Raw genomic sequence first — 27,576 nt, 5'->3', positions numbered from 1 at the left:
CTGCTCCTGTGTCATCTGGCTTGCATTGATTCTGACTATGTAATGGTCTTTTCTCCTCCGGATGCTTTTAAGATTTTCTCTTTATCACTGATTTTAAGTAATTTGACTGTGACGTGCCTTGGTGTAGTTTTCTTCGTGTCTCTTCTGCTTGGAATTCATTGGACTTCCTGGCCTTGTGGATGTATAGTTTTCATCAAATGTGGAAATGTTATGGCCATAATTTTTTCAAATGTTTTTCTGTCTTCTCTTCCACTCTCCACTTCTGCACATTCTGAGACTCCAATTACACGTATATTAGGCCTTCGAAATTGACCCACAGTCCACTCATGCTCTGGTCCTGTTTTTTCAATCTCTTTCTCTCTCTGTGATCATTTCTACTGATGTGTCTTCAAGTTCACTAATCTTTTCTTCTATAGTGTCTAATTTGCCATTAATCTCATCCAGTGTATTTTTCATCTTAAATGTTGAATTGTTTTACCTCTCGAGGTTCAGTTTGGTGTTTTTTTTAAAAAAATATCTTCCATGTCTCTAAGTAACTTTTTGAGCATATAGAATACAATTATAACTGTTTTCATGTCTTTATCTGCCAATTCTAACATCTGTATCCATTCTGGGTCTGTTTTGATAGATTTTTTTTTTTCTCATGTGGGTCATTATTTTCCTGTTTCTTTGTGTGTCTGGTAATTTTTGATTGGTTTCCAGATACAGTGACTTTTATGTTGTGGGGTGCTGGAGTTTTGTTTTGTTTTTTCTTAAAATATTTTGGAGCTTTGTTCTGGGATGCAGTGAAGTTGCTTGGAAATAATTTAATGCTTTTGAGACTTGCTGTTAAGCTTTATTAGGCAGGACCAGAGCAGATTTAGTCCAGGGCAGCATTGGCAAGCTACGGGCCAAGGCCTGGCCTGGTGCCTGCTTTTGTAAGTAGTGGCAGACAGACATATGCATTTGTGTGTAGTGTCCCAGAGGACAGAGAAGACCCTGGGCCTCAGCCACCGGGGAGCCCTGGCTGGTCCTGCAGCTCTGCTGTGCCCACTGGACGAATGAGAAAGCCGGGCCCAGAGAAGCTGGGTGTCCTGCTCAGGGTCACACAGAGATGGTGTCCGTGGTGGGGCAGTAGGGAGCCCCTGGGTGTAGGGGCTTTAGTGCTGGATGCACGACTGTTGTCAACAGGGGCCTGAGACCCGGGAGGAGCCAGATGGAGTGTGCAGACACGTCCCCGCAGGCCCCCGGCCACCTGCCAGGCTGCCCTCATGGTGGGTGAGAGTGAGTTCAGCTCCCTGGCTGGCCTGACTCGGTCCTAGCCTGACTAGCCCCAGCTTGCTGTGTAGCCCAGAGCACATCCCCAGCCTCTCTGTGTCAGGCTCCTCCAGGAGGTTCTCAGACCCAGGATGGGGTGGTGCCAGCCTTGGAAGGTGGGAGGGGCTGGATGTCTGTCTGGGTCAGGAGCACTGGGCCCCGGTCTGACACACTCCCCTGCTGCCAATGGGACAGGGAGGGGCGATGAGAGAGACTGAAGACCGGAGCCTGATGGTCACTGAGCGCCCCAGGCCCAGGCGCCCCCTGACCACCCCTGAGGCAGGCCAGCTCGTCCACACCGCCCTGTCCTTTCCCTGTGGCTCTTCCCTCCCCGTGCCTCGACTCAGGTCACTGCCCACACTGGGCTGGGGCTGGGCTGGGGGTAGGGTGGTGCACCCTGACCTGCGGACTCACCTGAGCCTAGGAGGCTGGAGGTCAGCTGTGACAGGGACAGATGTCAGATGACGGGAAGGGCACATGTGCTGGTTTGGGCGCTGTCCAGACTAGACAGGAGAGGTGGCAGCGAGGGAGGCTGCCAAAGTCCACACGAGCCAGGGACACAGGGTGACCTCAGCAAGCGGCCACGCCCGCTGCTCGCCCCCTCCCTGGCTGTTGACACATCCGCTTCAGCTCGGCTCCCGGGGTGGTGGCCAGAGGGCGGCGGCATGGCCTGTCCTGACTCAGAATGCAACCCAGGAACAGACTGGAACAGGACCCCTGGGCTGAGCCCTGGCACCTGCACGGGGGCGGGCCGCCCACTCCTCAGGACGCAGACCCTCCCTGACTCCGACCCGCGAGGGCCAGCACCTCCAGGCTCCTCTGGGCTCCTCTGCGGCTCTCCCTCTTCCCTCTGCATTCCTCACTGGCCAGGCTCCTGGGCTTTGATTTCCGGGGTCTTGGGTTACGGAAACAGCGGCGTATCCTCCACTGCCTGCTGCCCCGGAGTCCAGTCTGTGCCGCCGACCGGGGATCTGAGTCCTAAGTGTGGAATCCCACGCCTGGAACTTCGGGACAGAGAGGGCCAGCCTATCCCTTCCCAGTCCCGGTCTGGAGGCTGCGGGGAGCAGGGCTAGAGTGGGCACCCAGGGAGGGCGGTGGGCGTGGCAGGGCCGTGCGTCCCGCTGAGGCACCTGCCCCACTGCCATGCTGCCTGACGTCCCGGTCTCTCTGCCCGCCCCCAGGTGATAGCTGTGGTCATGGACATGTTCACCGACGTGGACATCTTCAAGGACCTGCTGGAGGCCGGCTTCAAGAGGAAGGTGGCCGTGTACATCATCGTGGACGAGAGTAACGTCAAGTACTTCCTGCACATGTGCGAGCGGGCCCGCATGCACCTGGGGCACCTCAAGGTGAGCCCGTGGGTCATGAATGGCCGACTGGTCACTCAGTCAGTCAGTCAACAAACACTTTGAGCACCTGCCTTCCAAGGATGGAGCCTGTGCCGGGCACATAGAGTTCAGTGATCCTAGAGCCTCCTGCCAGGTGGTCACCTGGCCTCTGCTTGAACGCCCCGAGGGTCAGGACGCTCACTGCCTCCAACAGTCAGAGATAAGAGAGCACTGACTGAGGGCCTGCTCACCAGGTGCTGGAGCCCACGCCAGGTGCTATTCACATGTTATTTCAGAGCAGCCTGTGCTGTGTTGGTTACCTGTCTTTCCTTGCACACCTCCAGCGACAAGGTGCTTACCACCTGGGCTCCAGCAGCTCACGGGAGAGCTGAGGCCCGGAAGTCTTTTCTTGAGTTTCGGCCCACATCTGTCTCCATATAACATCCACCCACCGGTTTTAGGATCTGGCTCCGACAGGGAAAGCTGTCTCAGGCTGAGGTCAGGGAACGCTTCCTTGACGGCTGCAGAGTTGAAATGGATTTGAGGAGCGAGAGCAGAGTAGAGAGGGTCTTCTAGGGAGGGGCTCCAGGGAGCAGAGGTGGAGGGATCAGGATGGGCTGGGTTCTCAGTACTGCTTTGCTGTGTGTCTTTGAGCACATCACCTGCCTCTCTGGGCTCTAGGATCTCATTGGTCCAGCGGGTGTGTGGGCTCTTCCACTCAGACACCCTGGCATTTGGTGCCTTGCTTGGGGACAGAGGGAGCCCTCCTTCCACACAGCCATTGCTTGGCGCCTACTGTGTGCAGCACGTTCCCCAGAGAGGAGGGATCAGTCTTCGTAACGACAGCTGATGCTTCCACCGTGGTTGCCGGGTCCCAGGCCCGTCCTCGGCCCTCCACACCGCTGACGCATCTCCTGACCGCCTGGCGGGGCAGGGCAGTTGTTCTCATTTTCAGAGGGGGAGGTGGAGGAGTGTGCCCAGGTGCACTCACAGCTGGGACCTTACAGATAAGGGGAGAGGGCTGCACCAGAGCCCCTGGCTGGGCCCCACCCCTCGGCAGGTCACAAGTCCTTGGGCTTCTGATCTGAACAGAATCCCAGGAGAAGGGGTGATGCCAGGTTGGTTAACAAGGGGCTGGGCTCCCGTACCTGTCATCTGTGGGCCTTTGTCAAGGGTGCCCCCCACACCAGTTGAGTCCTTTCAAGTGGGTGTGAGCTCCCGGGCGGCGAGTCTCTGGCTGTTGGGACATTTTTATGTGGTCTTCCTGGTGGGTTGACCCCAAGCCCCACACTCACCCACCGCCCTGCCTGCCTTGTAATTAGCACTGAGAATCGACTCCTGGGGGAGACAGCTCATGCCGGGAGGTGCTGGGTGTAGACAGGCGTCTTTTGAAAGGTGGCTGCAGAGGCCTCGGCCTTGTGGGCAGCAGATGAGAGAACCTCAGGAATCTCTGTCCCACCTTCCCCCAGGCTTGGGAAGAGACCCGACGGGCCCACCGCCACCGTGCCCAGTGGTGCTTCACACACGCCCCATCACTCGGCCCCCACGCGTCCCTCTGGTGGACGGGTGACGAGGCAGGGGAGGGACCCAAACCTGGGGCTGGCCGCTCCAGAGGCCTAGGGGCCTCGCCCCTGTCCAGTGCCCCCGCCTTTTCTCAGTAGGGCCTCCCAGATGCAGGTCTTCACAGAGGGTTCAGAGCCCCCAGGGAGTGGAGGCAGGCAGGCTGGCTGAGAACGTGGCCCAGGGGGCTCACGGCTCCCTGCGAGGTCGGCTCCTGCCCTCACCGCCCACCCCTCCCACCCTCTGCTCCCCAGTGCAACTGGGGCCTCAGGACCCGCCGCAGCCCCATGGCTTCGCGGGGGCCTGGAATGCCTGAGCCAGAAGGGGCCTTGAGGCTATCTAGACTAGGCTCCCGCAGGACAGAAGGGGAAACTGAGGCCTGAGGGAGGCTGTGACTTGCCCAGATGCATTCCACCAGGTCAGGGGCTGAACCTAAAAGCCAGTAATGAGAAGCTGGCACAGACAAGGGTGCCCAGTGTCCCCGGCTGAGGCTTCCTGGCTGCTGACCAGGCCTTGGGCACGTGGCCTCACCTCTGTGGGCCTCCAGCACCTCATGGCCATAATGATGCCTCATAGGGTTGTTTGAAGATGACATTAGAGGAGACAGTGGCTGTAAAAGCTCTGTGAGCTAAGGGGAGTTATGCAGCTGCTGGCAATAACAAGAAATTCTAAACCTCAGGCCCTGGGCAGGGGTGGGGGGATGGGTGCCAGGCCTCCCCCAGCCCTTCAGCTTGAAAGGAGGCTGAAGCCTAGAGCATGGGGGGGGTGACTCGCACTGGGGGTCCCTGGCCCAGCCTGTCCTGCTGCCCACCTCCCTGCTCTGGGGAAGGTGGCAGGGACTTCAGGGTGATGTTCCCAGGAGCCGGATGCTGTGGGAGGCTGGGCACCTTCATGGGAAAGACCATGTTGACCTGGCCTCCTAGATCTCACCTCTGAGCCCGCCCCCTCCACCGCCTGGGCGAGTGGCCCAGCCCTGGCCTGGTGTCACCTTGTCGAGGGCCTGCCTGCACGGCCCACCTCCCTGCCCGCGGGCCAGCTGGGCCTGGACCTGTCTCGGGAGTACTTCCTTTGCCAGTAATCCCTGGGCCCGCCCTCGGCCGCTCGCCCGCTCAGTGCTCGCCGTTCCTGCCCGGCTCCGCAGCGACCTGCCCTCAGCTCCTGCAGGCCCGGGAGACAGGCTGCATCTGGTGGGGTCATACTTGTGACCATGGGAGTGGGGTGTTGGTTGCCAGTCTGGGGGCAACACCAAGAGCCAGGCCTGAGCCCTGGCTCTGCCACCTGCACTGTCACCTTGGGCAGAGACACTGAATCTTTCTGAGCCTCAGTCTTCTTGTCTGAAATGGGCACATTGTTCATCTGGCAGGGCTGCTGTGAAGAGTGAAGGAGGCTGTGGGGCAGGGCACTCAGTAAGGGCTCCCTTCCCAGCCTGTCTGCGGTGGGAGACGGGTGCAGCCCCTCCCATGAGACCCCAGCTCTGGTCTGAGTGCCAAGGGGCTTCCCCTCCCCCTCTGAGCTGTGGTCTGGCTGGAGAGGCCTCCCCCTCCAGGCAGCCCTCCCTGCTTCCTGAGCTTTGAGCTCACACCAGCGCATCTGGAAACAGCTCCTCTATTGCTTGGGCCAGCCCTCCTCCTGGTTTCTAGGTGAGGTGGGAGGACATGCACCAGCACCTCCCCAGGTGTGAGGTTCCCAGCTGTCCTCAAGTGCCCGTGCCTGCCAGCTCAGCTGGCCCTTGAGGGCCCATCCGGAGGAAAGGGTGGGCATGATGGTCCCATATGAGAAATGGGGAACAGGCCTTGAGAAGAGTTCCCAGCCTGCTCACCCCACCAGAACCCATGGCCAGGCCACATGTCTGAGCCACATTTGGGGGCGAGACTGGGTGCCAAGGGATGCCCTGGGCCAGTGGGAGCCAGGCTGGGCCTCGAGGCTCATAGCTTAGGACAGGACGGGAGCTGTGAGATGCCTAGCTCATCTGAAAAGCTCGTTGCCTTTGTGCAGCCAGACTGGAAAAACCAGCAGTCACTCAGGCGCAGGCCAGACCCATTGCTGATGAACAAAGAAGCACCAGCCAGGGAGGCCGTGGGAAGGCATGGTGAGGGTGTGAGGACTTGGCCCGCAGCTCAGGTTCCACACTGGACAGGCCACCCCGCCCCAGTCTGGTGCCCAGGGCTTCCTGCCCACCCGTCCCGCCGCCTCTGATCCTGGCCTGGCCTGTAATGGATTCCGGGTGTGGGGCAGTGCTTCTTAACCAGGGGCTTTGCCTGGCGTGGGACGTTTGGCAACGTCCCGAGACGTCTGTAATGGTCACAACTGGCATCTGGTGGGAAGAGGCCAGGGCTGTTGTTAAACATCGTACAATGCACAGGACAGCCCCACAACAGAGACTCAACCTAGCCCAGAATAGCAGCAGTGCCGAGGCCGAGCGACCCGGCCTAGGGAGGAGCCAGGAGCCCCTCGGTCCAGGCCCTTCACTGGGCTGGCTCAGCCCTGCCCTATCCTGCACCCGCAAAGGTGCTCCCCATCCCAGCCCCGGGGAGGCCAGGGCGAAGTTGGCTCCCCTCCCCATTACAGAGAGTGAAACAGGCCCTTTAGAAGAGAGCAGAGGCCGCCCAGCCACCCAGCACACAGGCACACGGGCTCTCGCTTCCCATACGAGGGCTCTGTCCCCTGTGCTCTGCACACTTGGCCTGATCTCCCTGTCACCAGCCAGGCCTGGTCAGGATGCATCTCTGGGCCTCCACTCTCCTCCTTGGGCCCAGAAGATGCCAGCAGGCCCCTGCAGAAGTGAGGGGGAGTGAAAGAGCCAGCATGGGGCAGCTGGACGCTGTCCTCAGCCCCAGGGGCTGGGCCCCCCCGACCGGGAGACCGTGGGCAAGTCACTCCCCATCCTGAGCCCAGCTGACGGTCACTATGGCTGACAGTCCTGGCCTCCCTGGGCCCGAATCCACCCCATTCCAGATGTTTTCTGTTCCTCCATGTCCAACCCCCTCCTGCTCCCTTGGAGGAAGGAATCACCCCTGTGGCCCTGCACGTGCTGTCACAGCCCACCTGGTCACCCCGCATTTGCAGAGCACCCACTGAGTGCTGGGCATGTGTCACAGCTTCATTCAGGCCTCACAGCAGCCCTGAGGTGGGAGGGTGGGTCGGCCCATTTCACAGATGAGAAAACCGAGGGGTGGAGAGGCCAAGTTGGCCTCCGTTTGGTGCCAGGGCTGGAGCTCAAGCACGCCTCAGACCCGCCCTGCCTCAAGGAGCCTGGGGCCGTCCCCTCTGCCTCCCACCAGCCCAGGCCTGAGCACAGGAGGCCCCGTGGGGTGCGGGGCAGGTGCTGTGGGTTTGCTCCAGCCCTAGTGCCACCCCGCCCTGCCCCACACCTGCTGGGACAGAAGCCATCCTCGGAGTGATGAGACGCTGCCTGGCCATCCTCCCTGCCCCTCTTATGTAGGAGGAAACTGAGGTTCTGTAGGGTCCAGGGACTTGCCCAGGGCACCCTACCTGGGCCAGCCTGGGTGTCCTCCGCCCTTCCTGCTGCACGCTCTGCGGGGGGTGTCCCAGGGCTCAGAGACAATGCAGCTCTGTGGGCTCCTCCACCTCTGCTCCCCCAAGCCAGGCTCCTGAGACGCTACCTCATCCGGACTAGGCCCCATGGGGCGGGGCTCACCAGGAACAACCCAGCAGGGGAGCAGCCCTGGCGGGGGTGGGGGGTGCTGCCACAGCCCCCACCTGCTGCTGAGCTCCAGGGCCAGATGGACCTTAGATTTGAAGCCAGCCCCCCAGCGTGCAGACAGGGAAACTGAGGCCCAGAGAGGGCTGGAGACTAGCTTAGAGTCTGGCACAGCGAGGCCTGCCTCTCACACGGAGTGAGTCACTCTGAGATGAGAGTGGTGACGTTCTGAGCCCTTCACTGGGACAAAGTCTAGGGTGAGTGGGGCAGACACTGGTGAGAGGGAGCCGAGGCTGGCGGCCGTTCCTCCAGGCTGAGAAGAGGCCTGAGGCCCCAGCACGTGGAGCGCTGGGCCACGAACCCACAGAAGCCGCGGAGCTGGGCTGTGGTCGGGCACAGGTGGCGGGGAAGGCCTGGCGCTGCCTCCAGGATCTTTGTTCTGACTTCTGGTCCCCAAGCACGCTCTGCTTTGGGTACAAAGTCACAAGCACTAATTGTCCTGGGCCCGGGCCAGCTTCCTGCTGAGCTGGCTGTGAGCAGACAGGCAGCCTGGGGGTGGGGGGAGCCAGCCCTGGGAGCAGAGGCTTATCTGCCTTCTGGGCTGGGCCCAGCAACAAAATGATTGTTCACCCCACAGCCGGGTGGGCATCCATGGGGACTTGCCCCTCAATGGCCGGGTGGACACTGCTCTGGGGCTGCCCCGAGCAGAGAGGGAGGCATGCAGGAGCCCCTGGGGGCAGTGGGCTGGAGTGGAGGGCAGGCTCCGGCTTTCTCAGACCCACTCCCATCTCCCTGTTGCCCCCCCCCCCAACTTAGGCCCACTCCCTCACCCACAGCAGCCCTTCCCTGTTCTCCACCTCTGGCTTCTCATTCATTTCACGCATCCTCCCGCTGGATGCCAGAACTGCTTTTGAGGTGCAGCTCCAACCCTGTCACTCCCTGCTCTAAATCCTCCCATGGCTCCCTACTGCCCCCAGGGCTGAGCCAGGCCTTTCAGCAGGTGTAGGGTCTTTCATCAGCATCCAGCTGGGCCCACCCTGTAGGCTCCATCACCCACCCACCTCCCCCGAGTCCTCGCGTTTCTTAGACACACTGCCGCTCTCATTGCCAGGCTTTTGTATTCTCATGTCTGGAATGCTAACCCTATCCCTGACCCTGACCCGCTCTGCCTCATCTTTCACAGCCCAGAAGCCAGCCTTTTCCGGAGCCTCCCCAGCCCCAACAGCTGGGGTTGTTACTCTTCTGCCTTCCCCCTGCTCTCCAATGCAGGACCCCTGCACGCTGGGGGCCTTGAACTCTGCAGGGGTCGGTGAACGAGTGAACGAGCGGGCAGTTAATAAGCTGGGGACCGCGAGTGGGCGGGGGTGACCGGTGGAGAAGTCACAGAAGGTGTAACAGCCCAGTCTTGGAGCTGTGTTAAAAATCAAATTCCCAGCCTGACCTCAGTTCTCCTGAGCTGGATCTCTGGGGCACCCAGAAGCCTGTGTTTCTAACACACAGCACTGGCAGTGTCGCACAGATGAGCCCAAGTCCCCTTCCCACTCCGAGGTTCTACTTTGGGGTGTCCTCAGCCATCCCTGGGTCTCAGCCAGGCTTGCCCTGCCCTTCCGGGGGTCTGCCATGCCCCACCACTGGCTTTTCACACCTGCCTCTCCCTCAGAGCAAGAGCCGCCTCCTGTTGCGGGGGCCTGCACCCAAGCCCTGCAGCGCCTGGGCCCAGGGACACCCATAAACTCCACACCAGGCAGGGAGGACCTGTACATGGCCAGAGTTAAGAGGAGGGCAGGAGTGACCTGGCCTTGGACCCGAGGCGGGGTGGGCCCAGCTCTGTTCGTGACGCCTGGGGGACCCCCCTCTTCTCTTGTGGTCTTAGCCCGCCCTCCTGTAATTTCTCAGGGCCTTCCTGGCTTGCTCCTCAGCCACAGCGCAAGCCCAGTGAGGGGTGAGATTTGACCATTTACTGGACCGCTCCTGGGTACCAGGCAGTGGGCCGGCCCAAGGGGAAGTAGGAAAGTTTGCTGTGAGCCTTGCCCTCAGTGAGCACAGCTCAGTGGGGACAATAAGACAGCTGTGTGGAGAAGACCCGGGGAGAGGCCTAGCTGGTCACTCATCCTGGAAAGCCCACAGATTTGCCAGAAGGCAAGACCCTCATCCCTCAGGGCAGCCCCCCCCACCCCGCTGCACAGCCCCCAGCCGTCAGCGGGACCTTCCTAAAATGTGTCCGCATCACCTTTCTGCTCAAGACCCTGCAGCAGGGCCGGCCCCGTGGCTTAGCGGTTAAGTTCGCGCGCTCCGCTACTGGTGGCCCGGGTTCGGATCCCGGGCGCGCACCGACGCACCGCTTCTCCGGCCATGCTGAGGCCGCGTCCCACATACAGCAACTAGAAGGATGTGCAACTACGACATACAACTATCTACTGGGGCTTTGGGGAAAAAAAGGAGGAGGATTGGCAATAGATGTTAGCTCAGAGCTGGTCTTCCTCAGCAAAAAGAAGAGGATTAGCATGGATGTTAGCTCAGGGCTGATCTTCCTCACAAAAAAAAAAAGACCCTGCAGCAGCCTCGCTCCACCTGCAGCAGCATCCCCCAGACCGGCCTGGCCAGCCAGGTCTTCCCCTGCCCGGGGCTGCTCTGTGGACACTCTTCAGGCCAGGCCCCATCCATCCTGCACTGCGCCCTTTGTCACCAGCCCTCACTCTCCCCTCCAGTTGCATATCCCACTGCTTCCAGCTGGGCCCGGACCCTGTGGTCCCCACACATACCACCCCCTTTCTCCAGGCCTTACCGCCTCGTCCTTCCCCATCTGAGCTCCCCCATAGCCCTCCCCGAGCCCCGGGCAGAGGTTGGCGCCTTCACCACCCCCAGTGTGGTCAGTGCTGTTGTGTGATTCTATCTCTCATCCCCCACACAGAATCTCAGGGTGCGGAGCAGCGGGGGAACAGAGTTCTTCACGAGGTCGGCCACTAAGTTCAAGGGCGCCCTGGCCCAGAAGTTCATGTTTGTGGATGGAGACCGGGCCATCTGTGGCTCCTACAGGTGACTCTGCAGCTTTCTCGCGGCTGGGGGTAGAGGTGGCTCCAGTTCCCAGCTGGTTTCTCCCCTTAATCCTGCCTTATGACGCCCCAGTTATTCCGGTTCATTGGTCCCAAAACTGCTGAGGTGCGAGCGGGGCTGGGGCACGCCCGCACACCGCCCGCCTGGCTCCAGAAGCAGCAGAGGAAGGCTTTTGTCTTCCAGACTCTTGTTCCAGCCGAGAGGTGTCACCAGCCTGCAGGTGGGGTGTGGGCCAGGCCAGGCTGCGTCTTCCCAAGCCCACAGGGCGGTCACTCTGCGAGCCCTGCCACGCCAGAGCTGGCAGGGTGGAGGGTGCCCGCTGCCACGCGAGGGGTTGGTGGCGGCAGAGACACCAGTAACAGCACCAGCCACTGTGTGCTGGACAACAGTGGGTCCAGGCTGCTCCGGGTACTCTGTGAGCAGCCTTAAGGGGTTCTGGGGCACCCAGGAGGAGCGCGGCACTGTGCTGTTTTACACAGCTGAGAGTGGGCTCGAGGTAACTGACTTGCCTGAGGTCGCAGACTCAGGTCTGACCCCAAGGCTGGTCCCTGTCCTCTGCCCCACTCACTTCTTGATCCCATCTGGGGCCCCACAGCCACAGTCTAATGAACACCGGCCTGTGGGGGCACAGTGGCTCACTCAGACGCCCACTGCAGGGGGACTCGGGGCCCGAGGGAGGAGGCAGGCCCCAGGTGCCTGACCTGGCTGCCCCTGCCCCTGTGTTGCAGCTTCACGTGGTCGGCTGCAAGGACGGACCGGAATGTGATCTCCGTGCTGTCCGGCCAGGTGGTGGAGATGTTCGACCGGCAGTTCCAGGAGCTGTACCTCATGTCGCACAGCGTCAGCCTCAAGGGCATCCCCATGGAGAAGGAGCCTGAGCCAGAGCCCGTCATGCTGCCCTCCGTGGTCCCACTGGCGCCCTCGGGCACCGTGGCCAAGAAGCTCGTCAACCCCAAGTACGCGCTGGTCAAGGCTAAGAGCGCTGACGAGATTGCCAAGACCTCCTCTGAGCAGCAGGAGGTCAAGAGGCCTCGGGGGCTGCTGGGTGCGGCGCTGGCGGAGCGGCCGGGAGACTTGCCCGAGCCGCCCCCGCCCGTCCACCCGGGGCTGCTCAACCTGGAGCGGGCCAACATGTTCGAGTACCTGCCCACGTGGGTGGAGCCGGACCCGGAGCCCGGCAGTGACATCCTGGGCTACATCAACATCATCGACCCCAAAATCTGGAACCCCCAGCCCAGCCAGATGAACCGCATCAAGATCCGAGACACGTCCCAGGCCGGCGCCCAGCTGTGGAGGCAGAGCCAGGGCTGCAGCCCCACCCCAGGGCCCCAGGCCCCTCAGGATGGGGTCCCAGCTGAGAACGGCGTGCCCCGGGGAGACCCTGAACCACAGCCCCCTGTGCCCAAGCCCCGGACAGTCCCCGTGGCAGACCTGCTTGCCCAGGACGGTGGTGGTATTGGCTGGGGCCTGGAGACCCCAGAAGAGGAGGTGCCCCAGAACGGGACAGACCACAGGCTGCCCAGGATGGCTGGCCCAGGCCTTGCCCCGCCCCAGCGGCAGCTGTCCACGACTCAGGATGACCCCGACGGCGGGGGACCAGCCATCCCCAACGGGCTGGATGGTGAGGAGGAGGAAAATGACGACGACTATGTGACCCTCAGTGACCAGGACAGCCTCTTGGGCAGCTCTGGCCTTGGCCCTGGTCCCCGGCGGCCTTCAGTGGCCTCTTCCATGTCAGACGAGTATTTCGAGGTGAGGGAGCACTCAGCTCCTCTCCGGAGGCGCCATTCAGAGCAGGTGGCCAACGGGAAGGCCCAGCACCCCCACCGACAGCTCAGTGCCCCCCACATGACCCACGGGACCTTTGGTGGACCCCTGGGTGGCTCGCCGTGGGCCCAGGGTCAGGAGCGAGAGGAGGCGGGCACTCCAAGGAGGATGCAGGCCCCGCGCTCCACGGACAAGGAAGCACAGGTGGGTCGGGGTCCCTGTGCACTGGGGTCTCAGGAGCCCCTCCCCGAGGCCTGAGCGCCCAGAGCTGCCATCTGCTGGGCTGCTGCATCCTAGCTCAGACAGCTTTCCTTGTTAAGACGGGGAAACTGATGAACGGGGCGGGGGAGGGGTAGGAACCACGCAGGGCCACACACGTGGCAGGTCATTACCAACTCTGGGGACCTCAGCCCCAGTGTCCCATAAAGGCAACCTAAGCCAGCTACCAGGAGCCGAAAGGAGATGCACTCAACACACCCAAAGGTTTCAGGTTTCTGGCGTTAGAGGAAGTTGACGCCGCCCTGCCACATGGGTGGTCCGCTCCCTAGTTTGCGGACGAGGAAATGGCGGCGGCACACAGATGTTCCTTTCCACCCCCAGGTAACACAGCAGTAAATGGTCCTTGTCCGGACCTTATGCCAAGCCTCCTCCACGTGATCCCTTTGATTGTGGCCCTTGGGACCACTCTCCTCCCCGCTCCCCAGGCCGGGAAACAGCTCACATCCATGCTTTGCCGCTCCTCCTGGCCCTTTACAGGCCAAGGGCCCAGACCCCAGGGTGCCCGGCAGCCCCGGCCCAGCTCCAGGAGCCTGTCCTACCTGGGAAGAGTGCACGGCTGATCATGCCCGGCATGATCATCAGCACCATGGGCAGCATCTTGAGGTAGCTGGCCAGGATGGAGCCCGCCTTGGCGTGGTTCAGGTCCCGGGCAGACAGTGACCGCTGCACGATGACCTGGGGACACAAGACAGGAGGCCCAGCTCCCCTCAGGGACGCCTGTGTCAGAGTTTCTCCCTGGTGGGCCACAGGGAGTGGCATGAGACAGACGCTGTCCCACTAGCCTCAGACCCACCCGAGACCACCACAGCGCAAGCCTGACGGTTCCCACCAGAAGCAGAGCTCTTCCCGATTGACCGAGCACCGGGGGCCAAGGTAGTCTCGTTCCAGGCACTCAGTCTCCCCGTCTGTCAAGTAGGGAAGGTGCGGGTCCTGCCTGGCCTGCCGCCCAGCAGTTGTCAGGGCTGGAGGAGACTCTAGGTGGGACGTGTCAGGGACTACCCCCCAACCCCCACCGATCTCCTGCCCCCTCACGAGAGTAGTGCTTAGCCAGTGTGCGTGTGCACATGCCAGGAGCAAACACTGGCACCAGCTGTGTTCTGTGTCACTCGCAGAGGCCGGGAGCTTTCAGACCTGGGTTTGGAAAGCTTGCAGTTCAGTAGTAGAGGGATGCCAGAAGTTGCCTGAGGGAAACTCCCCATGTAGCTTAGGCAGATCCTAACTGGGCCTCAGTTTCCAGATCTGCAGAATGGGAGGAGGAGGAAGGGTGATTGGAACTGATGGCATCGGAGATCTCTCTCAACTCTGACATGATTCTACTTTAAAAAAAAAACTAACTTTTTTAGAACAACTTTACTGAGGTATAAATCACATGCCCACAGTTCAGCGGTTTTTAGTATGCTCACAGAGTTGTGCAATCCATCACTTCTAAATGTAAGTGTTTTTCCTTGGCTGTTCTGCAGTTTAAATCACCACTTGCAATTCAGAAGTAGGAATTACCCGTGATTTTAACTTATTTTCCCAACGTGTTAGTTTAACGGGCAGCTCCCAGCATCTCCCTCTGAGCCGTGGCTCTTGGGGGAACATAATCCAGGGCACCTGGGCGGCAGCATTGGGTATGCAGGACAAGCTGAGTTCAGTCCTGTTTCTCCACCGGCATCCCGTGACTTGGGACAAGTCCTTGCCTCACTCTGGGCCTCAGTTTCCCTGTCTGGACAGTGAGGGGGTTGGACTCGGTTCTGTGTGGATCCTTCTCCTCTGATGTCCTGGGATTGCAAGAGCCCGGGCTGCACTCCTCAGAGGAGAGAGGAAGCGTTTCCCTAAACTCTGCACGTTGTGTCCCATTCCGTCATTCCAGGCTCACAGTGGCCAGCCCTGGGAGGCAGGCGGGACAGTGGCTGTCACCCATCCTGCAGGTGGGGATGCTGAGGCTCTGTGCCCCAGCAGAGCAGGTGTCAGGCAGCAGGGCTGGGCCTTCCCCTGTGGTGTCAGCGGGCTGCTGCTCCCCAGCGCCTCTCAGCATGGGCCTGGCGTGGCCCTGCCAGAGGCCGTGCTCGCCGCTTCACCTCCCTGAACTGCTGTGTCCTCGTCTGCAAAGTGGGTACTGCCACCGACCTGCAAGGTTGCTGCAACGACTGAGTGAGGCCGCTGTGTAGACAGCCAAGCCCGTGCCTGGCTGGTCGCGACTTCCCTGAGTTTAGGCTTCCCTCAGGGTGCCACCTCAGGGTCAGCCACGGCTTGGTGCTGGCCCAGGAGCATTTGGACCCTGGCTCCACCCTTCAGAGAGGTCCTGAACTGGCCTGGCTGTCCGTCTGCTCGTCTGTGAGATGGGGACAAGAACCTTCCAGGGGTGAGGTGAGGTGATGGGTACCACCCAGCATTCCTGGCCTGCGTCCGAAGCCCGAGAGCTTGTGGTCGTTGTTAAGACTGACGCAGCTGCTGCCGTCTTAAGGAAGACCCTCCGTCTGGAGCTGCAGCAGCAGGTGACAGAAGGTACACTGCCAGGGCAGGCAGGACCCCAGGAGGCCGTCTGGTCTGTGTGCCTCCCAGTTTTACAGACAGGGAAACTGAGGTCAGGGAGGGGCGCGGCCGAGCCCAGGCCACGGCTGTCTGCCCAGTACGCCTCTGCCTCCTGCTGTGTTGGTTTTGTTTGTTTCTGATACAAGAGTGTCACCTATGCATCGCGGATGAGCTAGGAGAGAGGGAGAAGTCTAAGGAGGACAAAAAGCACCCGTGCTTCCAGCACACGGAGCTGCCACCTGGTGCTGACCACCCTGGGCGTCCTGGAGGGTGCCTGGCCAAGGGGCGAGTGGAGCTAGCCCTCCAGGTGCCCCGCACAGCCCCCGGTGCTAGTGAGGGTCACAGCAGAGCAGGACGCGGAGGGCCAGGCAGGCAGGTGGGACCCAACCCGCTGCTACCTGCTTTGCGGGGGCCTCTGGACCAAGGCCTGGCTGCTCCCCAGGCAGACCCAGCCTGAGCGGGAGGAGGATGGGGAGGTAAGGCTGACACCAGGCCGTGGGCCCCCAGTGCCGGTGGTACTCTGGACCACCCTGGGGTCAGCGGTGTTCTGCCTCCGTCTCCCTGTGTGACCCCCTTATCCAAGCAGCAAGGCCCTTGAGGCCAGGCCATGTGCTGACTCGCTTGGCCTTCATGGGAAAATCTCCTGAAGGATGTCCCGCCCAGACACGCTAGGGCCGCCAGGCCCATGCTGAGCGGGGAGGATACAAGGGGTGCCCCAGGGTGAAGGGGCCCGGGCTGGCGCAGCAGCCCGTCCCGGCACCCAGCACACCCTCCACAGCCTCTCACCCACACAGTCCCTAGAGGCCCACACGTGAGGCACAGTTGACGTGGGAATCTCGGGCACCATGTACAGATCTGAAAATGAGGCCCAGCCTCCCAGGTTTCTGAAGCCTCCCGACTGGGATCACTGCCCACTGTCCCAGCCCAGGGAGGGTCTTCGGGTGAACATACTGAGCACCTAGTGCTCGGAGAGGGAGAGCGTGGGGAGCCCACTGAGCACTCCCCTCGCTGGTCAGGCAGCCCTGGTCCCCAGAGAAGTCACTCCACTCTGGGTGCAGACCCCAGTTCTGCCCTCTGGGGCTCAGTGTCCCGGCCTGTGCATGGGATTGGCGGGTCTACCGCACAGGGGAGGCCGTCCTCATTCACCCCATAGGCCTGGCAGCCTCATTCCCACGTTGAAGCCCCTGGGGGTCCAGAGGGGAGGACGGGCGTCAGGCCTGTGGCCTCTGAGGCTCTGCTGCCTCATGAGGCTGTTTCCCACCCGACTGCTGCCCGCAGCTGCCCACGGCCTTCGGAAGCAGGCAGGGCAGGGGGCATCGCCTGCTTCTGCCCAGAGAGGGCAAGTGGCTAGCTGAGGTCACTTGGTGGGTTCACAGCCCCGGGAGGACTAGACTGCACTCACCTGAGCCCCAGGCCGGATTAAGGCACTGCCTCCGACGACCCCATCCAGCCCCGTTTACAGGAGGAGGCTGGGGCAGGGGCATCGAGGAATGGAGGCATTTGCCTTATCACAACCACAAAAGGCAGGATTATTCCCAAATGACACATGGGGAAACTGAGGCACCAAGTAGTTGACACAAACTTGTCCAGGACCACGAGCTGGTGAGTGGCAGGGCCAGGAGGCAAACCCAGGAGTCCTGCTGCAGCCGCCCGGCAAAGAGCCCGAGGGAAGGGACGGATTGCTCCTGGGGATCTCACTCACCTTGTTCTCTCTCTCCCAGGGCCAAAAGTTCCACTATTATGGAGTTCCTGCCTCGGGGACCAAGGATAAAGATGGCTTCCCACGGCCGTGGAGGACCCCGGGACCCCCACGGTACCGGCCTGCTGCCGACGGCGCCCAGAGCTCTACCAGGAAAGCAGGCCCAGCCGTGGCAGGCCCCCATCACTGGCAGGCCAAGGGTGGCCCTGGGCCACGCACGCTGCCAGATCCTGGGAGCCCAAGGTTGGCCCGAAATGCCAGCCCCCTGGCCGATGGCAGGGCCACTGAGGAGCAGCCAAGTCCTTTCGGAATCCCGTACTCCAAACTGTCCCAGTCAAAACACCTGAAGGCCAGGACAGGCGGCGGCCAGTGGGCCTCCTCCGATTCTAAACGGAGGGCCCAGGCCCCCCGGGACCGCAAGGACCCCTAGCACCATCTCCCCGGGCCTGGAGCCGGCCGTCCACGGCCTCTGCCCCAGCCCAGACTCACCGTGCAGGTGTTCACGGGGCCGTGCCAGGGACTGGCAGGTGGGCCGCCTGACCCTCCAGCACCTACCCTGGGAGGCAGGGAGGCAGGGCAGGCAACCACGTTGACACTCACCTGGTCCGTGCACCAGTACCAGGTGGCCATGATGGTCAGACCGAAGGTCATCCCGGTCCACGGGAGGTCCCCTGAGTAGGGGTCTCGGAACATGTGCATGGCGTCCGCGCGCGGCAGGTGGCAGGTGGTGTTGGCGATGATCCTGGTTGGGACGGCCTGGGAATAGACTGCCGCCAGCTGCTCGTACCCACCAATCTGGTCGAAAGCTGAGGGGTTGGGGCGGGATAGGAATGGTTTGTGGCTGGGGGCCCCGACTCCCGGCCCCCACTGCCCTCATCTCACAAGTGACTTTCTGTTGCATCAAACTTGACTTTTTCCCACTTTCCCTTTCCCAGTGTCTGGAAGGGCATGGAGGGTAGACGGTTTTAAAAAAAGGCGAGTTCAAATGACTATTTTATTTGTATTTAAAATAATACTATTAAATGAGCATTTTGCACGTGGGCACCCCAGTGTCCTGTTGGTCTTGGGTGAGGGGTTCTCTGCCAGGCTTCAGACTGTTGATTCGAGGAAGCAAAAGTATTTTTTCTGGGCATTCAGGGACCTTCCTGAGGAGTCTAGAGTGTTAAAGTCTTGACCCAGGGGCTTCTGAAGGATGTGATTTTGGCAGAGCTGAGTGGCTGGGGGTGATGTGGCACTGAGAGGGGAAACAGGTCCCAGGAGGGCCAGGGCCCCCACGAAGCCCAGACCATGCTCGCCCCTCACAGTTCCTGTCTGCCTTGGGGTCAGGGCCCTGCAGGGCCAAGTTCTGGCCCATTGAGGGCCTTTACTGTGTCTGTGATCACCCCTCTCCTGTCCAGACCACCTGGCTGCCTGGGTCCCTGCAGTGGGTTCAGGGGACAGGGGCCCCTGGTCTGAGAGGAGGCAGACACACAGAAGCCTGGACACAAGAAAACCCCTGTCTCAGCCCCAGGCCCCACTCCCCGCCTTTCCCACCAGGAAGCCTGCTGCCCAGACACTGGCCCCCAGCATCATTGCCCAGGTTAGGCTGGGGCGAGTGCTCAGAGCAAGTGTGCAAACACTCTACAAGGCTCAAAACGGCCCAGCCACGGGATCCTAGAGTCTGAGGCTGGAAGAAACTTTAAAAGCCTCTGTTCCCTCTGTGTGGGATCCTCCTGGCTCTGCTTGCATAATTCCAGGGACAGAGAGTTCACTTCCTTTCTGGGCAGCCCTCCGAGCTTCCTCCGTGCTCCCAGACCAGGGTCACTGATCTGTCTAAACTCCCTCCTCTCCTCCCCTGCCTTTGTCCAGCGGGCCAGAGCAGCGCTTCTTGGGATCTTGTATGTGATTTTGAACAACTGGCGCAGACGCCCAGGCAGTCTTGTGGTCTCCTAATTGTGTGTCTGCACACCTGCCCTCGGCCCCCTCACTGTCAAGCCCTGAGCCAGGGCGGCTGCCACGGCCTGTGTTCCTGGGTCAGCTCTGCGCCATCCCTGGGCCGGCCTGGAGCTGGTGACAGAAATGCAACCGGGCAGCGGGGGCAGGAGGAGGGCGGGCAGCCTGGCACCCTCATGACTGGACCATGTGAGCCCACCCCATCCCCAGCACTGGCGCCTGGGTCCTGACCCCAGAGGCTTGCTGCTGGGGCAGCCCCTCACCTTTGACAGTCAGGATGATAGCCCCCACCACCATGATAAGCGTTTGCAGGGCGTCCGTGTAGATCACAGCAGCCAGGCCTCCTGCGGGAGGGAACAAGGGAGCTGGAGGGGCCCCGGCCTCGGGGGGGAGGGACGGCTGTTCCACACACGTGTCCCCTGCCTTTCACTCCTGGGTGAACTGGGACCAAGCAGCAGGGCCTGCAGAGCCAGGCTCCAGATCCCAGCTGTCTGACCAAAACCAGCCACTTCCCGGCTGAGGGAGGAGGTGGCCCTCTGCCTCCAGCTCCCGCCCCCGGCTCCCGCCAGCCCCTTGGCTTCCACTAATGCCCAGGCCGGTGGTCAGCCCCCTCTCTGCGGGAGCCCCATCCAATCCCTGCCAGGGCGCCCTACCTGCGATGGTGTACAGGGCGGTGATGACGAGCATGAGGATGGTGGAGAGGTAGAAGTTCCAGCCCAGGCAGATGTGCACAAAGAGAGCCCCCGCGTACAGGTCGATCTGGGGACGGGAAAGGAGTCCTGAGCAGAGGCCCAAGGTGACCGCGGAGCCAGAGCACAAGCCAGCCCACACTCGGCCACTCACTCGCAGTGTGGCCTCAGTGCCCCACAGATGAGGAGAGGGAGACCCCCCCGACCGGCCGGGGCTGTCGTGAGGGTGGGAGGGGTCCCGGCTGTGGACAAGCTGTGTGCAAGGGACGCTGCTGCTGTTAATCAAGTCCTGAGTGGCTGAGGCCCCAGGAGCAGCATTGTTAACTGCATCTGGCCCTGCCCAGTGGGGTAGAAGGCAGAGCGCTGTCCCCTCAGTTCCCAGGGGTCCTTAATGAGGAGTCCAGGAGGGCCACGAGATTACTGGGCCTCAGAAAACAGGTCCGCGTGCTCGGTCTCCAGGACCATAGCTGGGAACGCGCCCTGTTCTCTGTGCCCCGTTAGGCAGGGGCCCCCTGAGAAGAGACCAGATGTGTGCCGGGGGTGGGCAGGGGGAACAGAGGGGCAGTCCTGCTTACTACCCCCAGCGGGGTTGGAACTGAAGCCAGGACCACGTCTCAGGCTGAGCCTGGGGCAGCGTGTGGGGCAGGCATCGGAGCCCCGGAGTGAGCCGTACAACCCCAGCGCTGGAACGGGCCCACAGACCACAGGTGCCCTCCAGCCCACCCAGTGGAGGAGGGCAGGACCCCGTCCTGTGGGACCCGGGGGCTGGGCAGGGGGTTCCTGCCACGCCAGATTTCCAAACCTGCCATTCTGTGCTGGCTCAGTAGAGGGAGACAACCCGAAACACGGCCTCTGGGGCCAGGAGACTGGAGAAGGCCGGGCAAGGCTGCGGGGTGGCCCCACTTGCTGGTGCGTGGACCGGGACGCACGAGGCCCAGGGGTGCCGGCCCCTTCCAGCTGCCCCACGGCTGGCCCAACTTGGAGCTGAGCAGCACTGCTCAGAGCCAGGCTCCTGGACCCCCTGACCTCTACAGGCCCGGAGCTCCAGGACACAGAGCCCACGTGGAACCGGCTCTCACTCCAAAGCCGTGTTTCCTGCACCTCTCCCCCAGGCCCCTCCTTGACCCTCCGGGAGAGGAGCTGGCCGGTGTGGAGGCTGACAGGGCGCATCCAGAACAGTGTCCCCTCGCTCTGGCCCCTGGTTTTGGAAGCATATGTGTGAGTGCGTGCACATGTGTGGGAGTGTGTGTTGGGGGTGTGTCTACCTCCAGCCCCAGCAGAGAAGCCCAGAGCTGATGAATATCAGGGCAGGAAGGACTCCTTAAGCCCCCTGCCCCATGAGACCACAGGAGAAACTGAGGCACAGGGAGGGGAGGGGTCTTTGCGAAGGTCAGACCCTGGCGGATATCAGACTGGAGGTGTCTGGCAAGGGAGGACCAAGGGGGCGGTAGGGCTCTGGAAAGCAGCAGCCCCCTCCTCCACCTGGTCATCCTCCAGCCACTGCTCAAGACCCCTCCCTGGACCTCAGCTGCCCTCAGAGCACCTGCCTTTCAGGCTCTGGCCACACATCCCTTTAGCAGAGCTGACTCTGGTCACGCCAGACTAGCCGTCCTTCCACACCCAGTATTTTGAGGCTCACCCAGTCCCTCTGCCTAGAACTTTCCAGTCTCTGCATTGCATCTTCCAGAACTCAGTCATCCCAGACGCCCTGCTCCCCTCACCCTTCTGCTCCGCAGGGACAGTTCCAGTCAGCCCTCCCTATCCGCGGTTCTGAATCCACGGGTTCAACCAACCGCGGGTTGACAGGCCTACGATGGTTGCCTCTGTACTGAACGTGTACAGACTTTTCCCTTGTCATTATTCCCTAAGCAATATAGTAGGACGACTATTTACACAGCATTTACATTGTATTAGGTATTATAAGTAATCTAGAGATGACTTAAAGTACACAGGAGGATGTGCATAGGTTACATACATGCAAATACTAGGCCATTCTACATAAGGGACTTGAGCGTCAGTGGATTTTGGTATCTGCAGGGGTGCTGGAACCAATCCCCCACGGCCACCCAGAGACCACTGTATCCCTTCCTTCCTATCATAGCTGATGCCCCGGAGAGTGATTCGGAGCATGACAGGCGGCAGGAAGAAGACGAAGGGGTGGCGGTGGGACTTGGCCATCTTCCCTCCAGGACCCTACGCAGCGTTTGGCGAAGGCACTGCTGCCACTGCAGACACAGCGGCCAGTGTGCGTGCCTGCAGGCTCGGCGGGAGTCCCTGGATGAGGACTAGACGCCACCAGTCCATCTGACCTCTCCTGCAACCCCGGCTCTCTCCTGTGGGCTCAGGCAGGCTGCAGCCAGGTAGAAGCTAAGAGCCCTAACCCCAAAGTCACACAGACTTGGGTCAGTGTCCCTGGTCCACCGTGTCCCAGTCCTCTGCTTTGAGCAGGTCACCACCTCCCAAGCCTCAGTGGCCCTAACCTATAAAATGAGGGAGTGGATGTGGAGAGGGCAGGCACAGGCACCCATCTCCCTCCATCCCCGTTGGCCTCTGCAGACCCCCGCAGGCCAGGGGTGCTGGGGGAAGGGCAGGCAGGGCTCTGAGGGAGCCTACTCCCCTCTGCCTCCCTCCCCGGGTGGCCCAGGAGCAGATGCAGAATCTAATCTAACTCTCTGAGGGCACAGACAGGGAGGTCAAGCCAGAGGAACTTGCCCACGGTGGCAAAACCCTGGGAACAAAATCAGAAGGACACGCCAGGGAGCTGAATCTCAAAGGAGGGGTGGCTCTCAGGGCTCTGTGCCTGCCTCCGGCCGCCGCTCCACCCTCACTCAGAAACGTGCTGTGCCCAGGGTCATCTGCTTTCTGTGATCTGACCCCAAACTCGTGTGCCACCAACTGCCCTTACCACCTCCTGTGCCTTCTTCCCGAAGCACGACGCCCAGGCTGCACCCACACAGCACCTTCTACCTACAGCAGCTGCTCCCCGTCATCTCGTGCCCAGAAACCCAGCCACCTTCCGAGGCCCAGGAAGCCCTGGCTGGGGTGCTGGGGCCTGAGCACTTTCTTCCCAGCGTCTCCTGAAGCTCCTGCGAGGTGGATGTGATGAGCTGCTCCACAGAGGAGGGCGCGGCTCAAAGAAGACTGCCCCGGCCCGTGGTCAAGGTCATGAGGCAGGGCCCGAGGCTGCTGGGCTGACCCTTGGGACTGTGAGTTCCTGGGCCCGGAGAGAGTGGGCCCCAATCCTGGCACAATCCTTTCTGGCTTGCGGGGACCTGAGCCCAGGACACAGAGGGAGCGAGGGTGAGGGAGGGCGTGGGGCTGTCCCGCTAAGCTGACTTGATGCTGGGGCTGATCCGCGGCTGCACAGCCTCTCAGTACCCCACCTTCCCCATGTGCACCAGTGCCCCTCAGGGGGCCCCACCCTGCCCCCGCACTGGCCACCCGCCATGGACGCCCTTCTCTCCCTCCCTTCACAGGGCTGCAGAGAAGCAGGGGTGGTCCTTGCTGACATTTGCCACAGGTTTATCATGTGTCTTCCCCCAGATCATCCCAGTGTCCCCTGCCCCAAACCTTGCCCATCTCCTAGAGGCCATCACTGTCCCTTCGGGGTTCTGGAAACTTCTCAGCTTTGCCACACTCCCTGCACACGACCCACCAGCCACTGCTGTTGATTCTCCAAAATGCTCCTCCCCATCTCTGCTGCCCACCACCACCCCCTGCCGGGCCCCAGCCCTTTGAAGCCCCTCGCGGCCCCTCCTGCACTCGGCTTGTTGGGAGGAAAATCAGACCATCTCTGCATTTCCACTGTGTGCAGAACCAAATCCACCGGCCGCCCCCCTCCCTGTCGTCCTCACCTCTCCCTGCTCGGTGGCTCCACGGGCTCCAGCCCCACCGCCCCCTCCAGCTGCTCACCTGGGATGCTGCTTCAAGGCAGATTTTCATCCCAGAACACTCTCTCCAAATTGAGCCTGATCCCTGCTCTCTTCGTCCCACTCCAGCCCCGCGTCAGCCTCTTTTATCACACTTTACCATTTCATATAACTGGACTGGTCTGTTCATTTCTCTCCTTGTCTAGAACATAAGCTCCCTGAGAGCAGAGACGTTCTTGTCTTCCAGTGCCCACTCAGGCCTGGCGCACAGTAGGCGCTCAATACACGGGCATATTCACAGGTGTCAGGGCTCGGCGCCCAGAGACAGAGTCCAGTCAGCCTGTTGGGATTGTCTTCCACCCTCCAGTGGCGAAGACGAGTAGTTTGCACATAGCCCGCAGAGTCAGAAATATTTACTCTCCAGCCTTTCCCAAAAAAAAAGAGCTGAGCCTGGCGTGTGTCATCTCACTCGGTCCCATGAGGTGTGCCGGGCACACAGTGGCACTGGGGATACGTCAGTGAACAGAGGAGAAAATGAAGGAGACAGTAGACATTCTGAGTGAATCACTCAGCATGTGGGAAGACAGTATGTGTATGAAAAACGGAGAGCAGGTGAGGACGTGTGGACCTGATGGGCAGGGGTAGGCCTCGTTGAGGAGGTGAGATCTGAAAGACTGGAGAGAAGAGAGGGAGTGAGCCACGTGGATATCCAGGGGATCCAGACAGAGGCCGCAGCATGAGTTCAAAGGCCCTGAGGCAAGTATTGTGCCTGGCATGTTCACGGAAGTGCAAGGCGGGTGAGGCTGGAGTGATGTATGCAACGGGAGAAGAGGGAGAGGTGAGGGCAGTGAGGCAGCAGAGGCCAAACCTTGGAGGCCACAGTTGGCCTTTGCTCCAAGTGGCCTTAGCGTCATGCTAGATTTCTCTATTTTCCAGATGTTAAATGACTGACCCAGAGCCACGCAGCGATGGGGCTCGGTTCCAGCCAGCCCTGCCTGAGGGTCAGGGTGGTGATCTCTGCACCCTGCCATCGCGTGTTCTCTCTGCAGACCAGTGTCCCGCCTGAGGGACGGCAGCAGGCGGGCCCTGTGGTCTCTGTCCAGATAGGCTGCAGCTGGGATGGGTTCTTGATGTGCAGGAGGTGACTTCACCACCGAGGAGAAAGCCAGCCTCACCGGGCACATCCCCCTACACACACACCAGCCCCCCTCACCCCACAGACGCCGAGAGAGGCAGGCCAGGCCAGTCCTCCTCATGAGGGCGGAAACCGAGCTCAGGGTCTTGTCTGGGTTCACTCGGCCAGAAGCAGTCCTCTGCCTCCTGAGCCTTGTCAGAGCTGGAGCTGAAGGAGGCTGGAGGGCCCCAGGGGCCGAGGGCAGGGTGCCCTCAGACTCAGGAGTGAGAACCAGAAGGCCCAGTGTTGCCACAAAGTCACCAGGAGGCTTGGGACAAGTTATGTCCCCTCCCTGGGCCTCGGTTTCCCTTCCTGTGAAGTCAGGGCCTGGGACAAGACACGCACTCAGCGAGTCCCGATGGCACTTGAGCAGTGCTTTCCACTCTTAACCTTCCAGCGGGCCCAGGGCCAGGTCCCCACGGGAAAGAGGCCTGGAGGTGCCCACTGGGATGGCACCCCACAGCCAGGAGGGCGCGGCTGGGGTCAGCTTGCTGATGGAGCCAACCAGCCACAGGCGGGGGCAGGAGGTCAGCCCCACGCAGCTGCTGCACGGGCCCGACAGCACAGGCTCTCAGCGCCCCCTGGTGTCGGCCCAGGGAAGACACCCAGGCCAACCTCAGACGGCCACCACCAACCCCCCGTACTAAGAACCCACTCGACGCCCCGTGTCTAGAACCTGGGGCAAAGCAGGAGCCACAAGGCCTGCGTTCTGCCCCCAACTACACAGGCTGCCCAGCCAACATTCCGGGGGCCCTGGACCAGCTGTCACACTCACTGTGTGACCCTGGGCAAGTCACTGTCCCTGTCTGGGCCTCAGTTTCATCAACTGTTAAATAAGGCAAAGATGGATGAGAGGACGTCAGGTCCATTGAGGGGCCCTCAGAACAGGGATGTTTCCACGCTATGCCAGTTGGAAGCCGGGTGTTGGGGGGCAGCTCACCGATATCTTGGTGAAGACAGACAACAGCAGGGACAGAACAGACAGGTACATGCGTATCCGCTGGCCTCCGAAGCGCTTCTGGATGTATTCAGGCATGGTGACGATCTGGGGGAGGCATGGGGGGCAGGGGTAAGCACAGCCCCGAGACCACGCCCAGTGTTCAGGGCCAGGAGATTCTCACGGGCGAGGCCCAGGCCCACTTACTGGGGACAGCCCAGCACCAGGCCCTGAACTCCAGGGGAAGGGTTCTGACCGTATCCTAAGGGTGTTAGGCAGGGGAGTTGCGGGCTGACATTGGCTCTTCAGGGCTGATATGAGGAATGGATTGGAGGGGCCATGGCTGGGGACAGCAGGACAAGTCTGGAGGCTATTATGATGCATCCAGATGAGCTATGACAGGCTGGATGGGGAAGGTGGCGGTGAGGGGCAGAGCAGGGGACAGACAGAGAGAAATGCAGGAAATGGAATCCACTGGACTTAGTGACTGCCCCGCTGGGGCTAAAGGAGTGGGCAGAGTCAAGTGCTGCCCAGGTGTGCAGCCCAGGTGTGCCGCCCAGGTGTGCTGCCTGTTGACCCAGGTAGAGAGAGCATCATGCCCAAGATGCCACGCGCAGGGACAGTAGAAAGCAGCAGACAAGGCACCCGAGCTGAATCCTAGGGACCTGCCTTCGCGGGCTGACAGGAATGTCAGTGGGACTAATAACAAACGCAGCCCTGTGAGTTCACCAGCTTGTGAGCCAGGGGCTCCTGCCCATCACCACCACCAACTCACACCAAGGCCCAGACCCAGGAGAGGCCGGCCTGAGGGCCCAGGAGCAGACTCACCTCCGAGGAGATGTAGATAGGCACGAACACCCACGCCAGGGCCAGCAGCACGTATGTGGCCTGAGGGGGACAGAGGCAGGGTGAGGACAGTGGGCACAGCTCCCACAGGCCCTGCTCCAGACACAGCTGGGACCAGCAGTCTGGAGGCCAGACTTGCCATGAGAACCCGGGGCGACCCCTTGCCCTCCCTGAGCCTCTGTAAACAGATGGCCTGGGCCAAGGCCAGCAGCTCCCTTCCCGCTGCTCTATCCGGTGTGTTGGCATTCGGAAGACCAGACTTCACCAAGAACACTGCCGCATAGAGCCCGTCTGGACACTGGCTGACTTGAGCTGCAAGGAAGTGCCCTGGTGGCCATGGTGGGGTGGACTCCAGTGGAGCCCCCGTCCTAGGCCTTACAAGGTTGGCACGCCCTCCCACAGCCTGCACGTCCCCCCGAGAGCTCACATTCCACTCGAAGCCCGCCACAGCCAGGCCTCCAGCCGCACCCGAGCCTGCCAGTCCGATGAAGAGGCCCGCACCCTCGCTGCTGGCAAAGAGCGAGGCTCCGATCTGGAGGGGAGAGAGGACGAGGAATCAGCTGCAGGCCACCCAGACTCCACAGCCCCTGTACTTTACACGGTTCCGGCACCCATCCCTACACCCCAGCTCGGGGACCCCTGCCAGCCTCAGCCTGCCCCATCACCACCGGCTCGAGCCCGCCTGGGCCGTGGCCTTGGGGAGGAAGACACGCAGAGTGACCACCCGAGGGGTGCAGCTGCTGGCTGACCTAGAGGTCCGAGGCAGCCCGAAGGAGGGGTGGGAGGGAGGAGTCAGGGGACACTCACCGGCCACCATGACATGTCCCGGCCCGCCAGGAAGTAGCCGCTCACTGTGTTCCTGCTGGCCCGACACGAGGACTGCAAGACAGAGGCAGAGATTGGGACCCTGTGCATTGCTGGAGGGAACGTAAGATGGTGCTGCTGCTGTGGAAAGCAGCCTGGGGCTC

General features: G+C 61.4%; 2 protein-coding genes across 3 annotated transcripts in view; one reads left to right on the top strand and one right to left on the bottom strand.

Annotated features, from left to right (window-relative positions):
• Window positions 1-18,205, top strand: part of FAM83G (family with sequence similarity 83 member G) — a 26,820-nt gene extending 8,615 nt beyond the window's left edge. Inside the window, exons 3-6 of one of the 2 annotated variants that reach the window (XR_009222639.1) lie at window positions 2,478-2,645; window positions 10,757-10,881; window positions 11,628-15,435; window positions 17,184-17,229. Coding sequence is in view for 1 of the 2 variants with exons in the window: in XM_058559569.1 (XP_058415552.1) it covers window positions 2,478-2,645; window positions 10,757-10,881; window positions 11,628-12,870; window positions 17,184-17,591 (1,944 nt within the window). In the remaining variant the exon portion in view is untranslated. Of the gene's footprint in view, window positions 1-2,477; window positions 2,646-10,756; window positions 10,882-11,627; window positions 15,436-17,183 lie in introns of both variants that reach the window. The other variant, XM_058559569.1, reaches the window with a different exon arrangement.
• Window positions 17,662-27,576, bottom strand: LOC131416771 (sodium/mannose cotransporter SLC5A10-like). The gene is made up of 8 exons (XM_058559441.1): window positions 27,416-27,576; window positions 27,036-27,140; window positions 26,591-26,650; window positions 25,766-25,870; window positions 19,747-19,852; window positions 19,357-19,437; window positions 17,762-17,967; window positions 17,662-17,712 (listed from the first exon to the last, which is right to left on the bottom strand). The coding sequence occupies exons 1-8, from the start codon at window positions 27,521-27,523 to the stop codon at window positions 17,662-17,664; spliced, it is 822 nt and encodes a 273-aa protein (XP_058415424.1). The 5' UTR covers window positions 27,524-27,576.

Source organism: Diceros bicornis, chromosome 18 (genome assembly GCF_020826845.1).
Source record: "Diceros bicornis minor isolate mBicDic1 chromosome 18, mDicBic1.mat.cur, whole genome shotgun sequence".
NCBI classification, from domain to species: Eukaryota; Metazoa; Chordata; class Mammalia; order Perissodactyla; family Rhinocerotidae; genus Diceros; species Diceros bicornis.
This window is presented reverse-complemented; position numbering and strand designations above follow the sequence as displayed.

What these genes read in the sequence shown, in the direction of transcription:
- LOC131416771 (XM_058559441.1), bottom strand. Translation starts at nt 27,523, where the DNA reads ATGCACAGGGTCCCAATCTCTGCCTCTGTCTTGCAGTCCTCGTGTCGG. An exon ending in CTGTCTTCACCAAGATATCG is followed by an intron (nt 19,853 to 25,765) that starts GTGAGCTGCCCC and finishes TCCCGTCCCCAG; the next exon opens with ATCGACCTGTACGCGGGGGC. An exon ending in TATCATCCTGACTGTCAAAG is followed by an intron (nt 17,968 to 19,356) that starts GTGAGGGGCTGC and finishes CCAACCCCTCAG; the next exon opens with CTTTCGACCAGATTGGTGGG.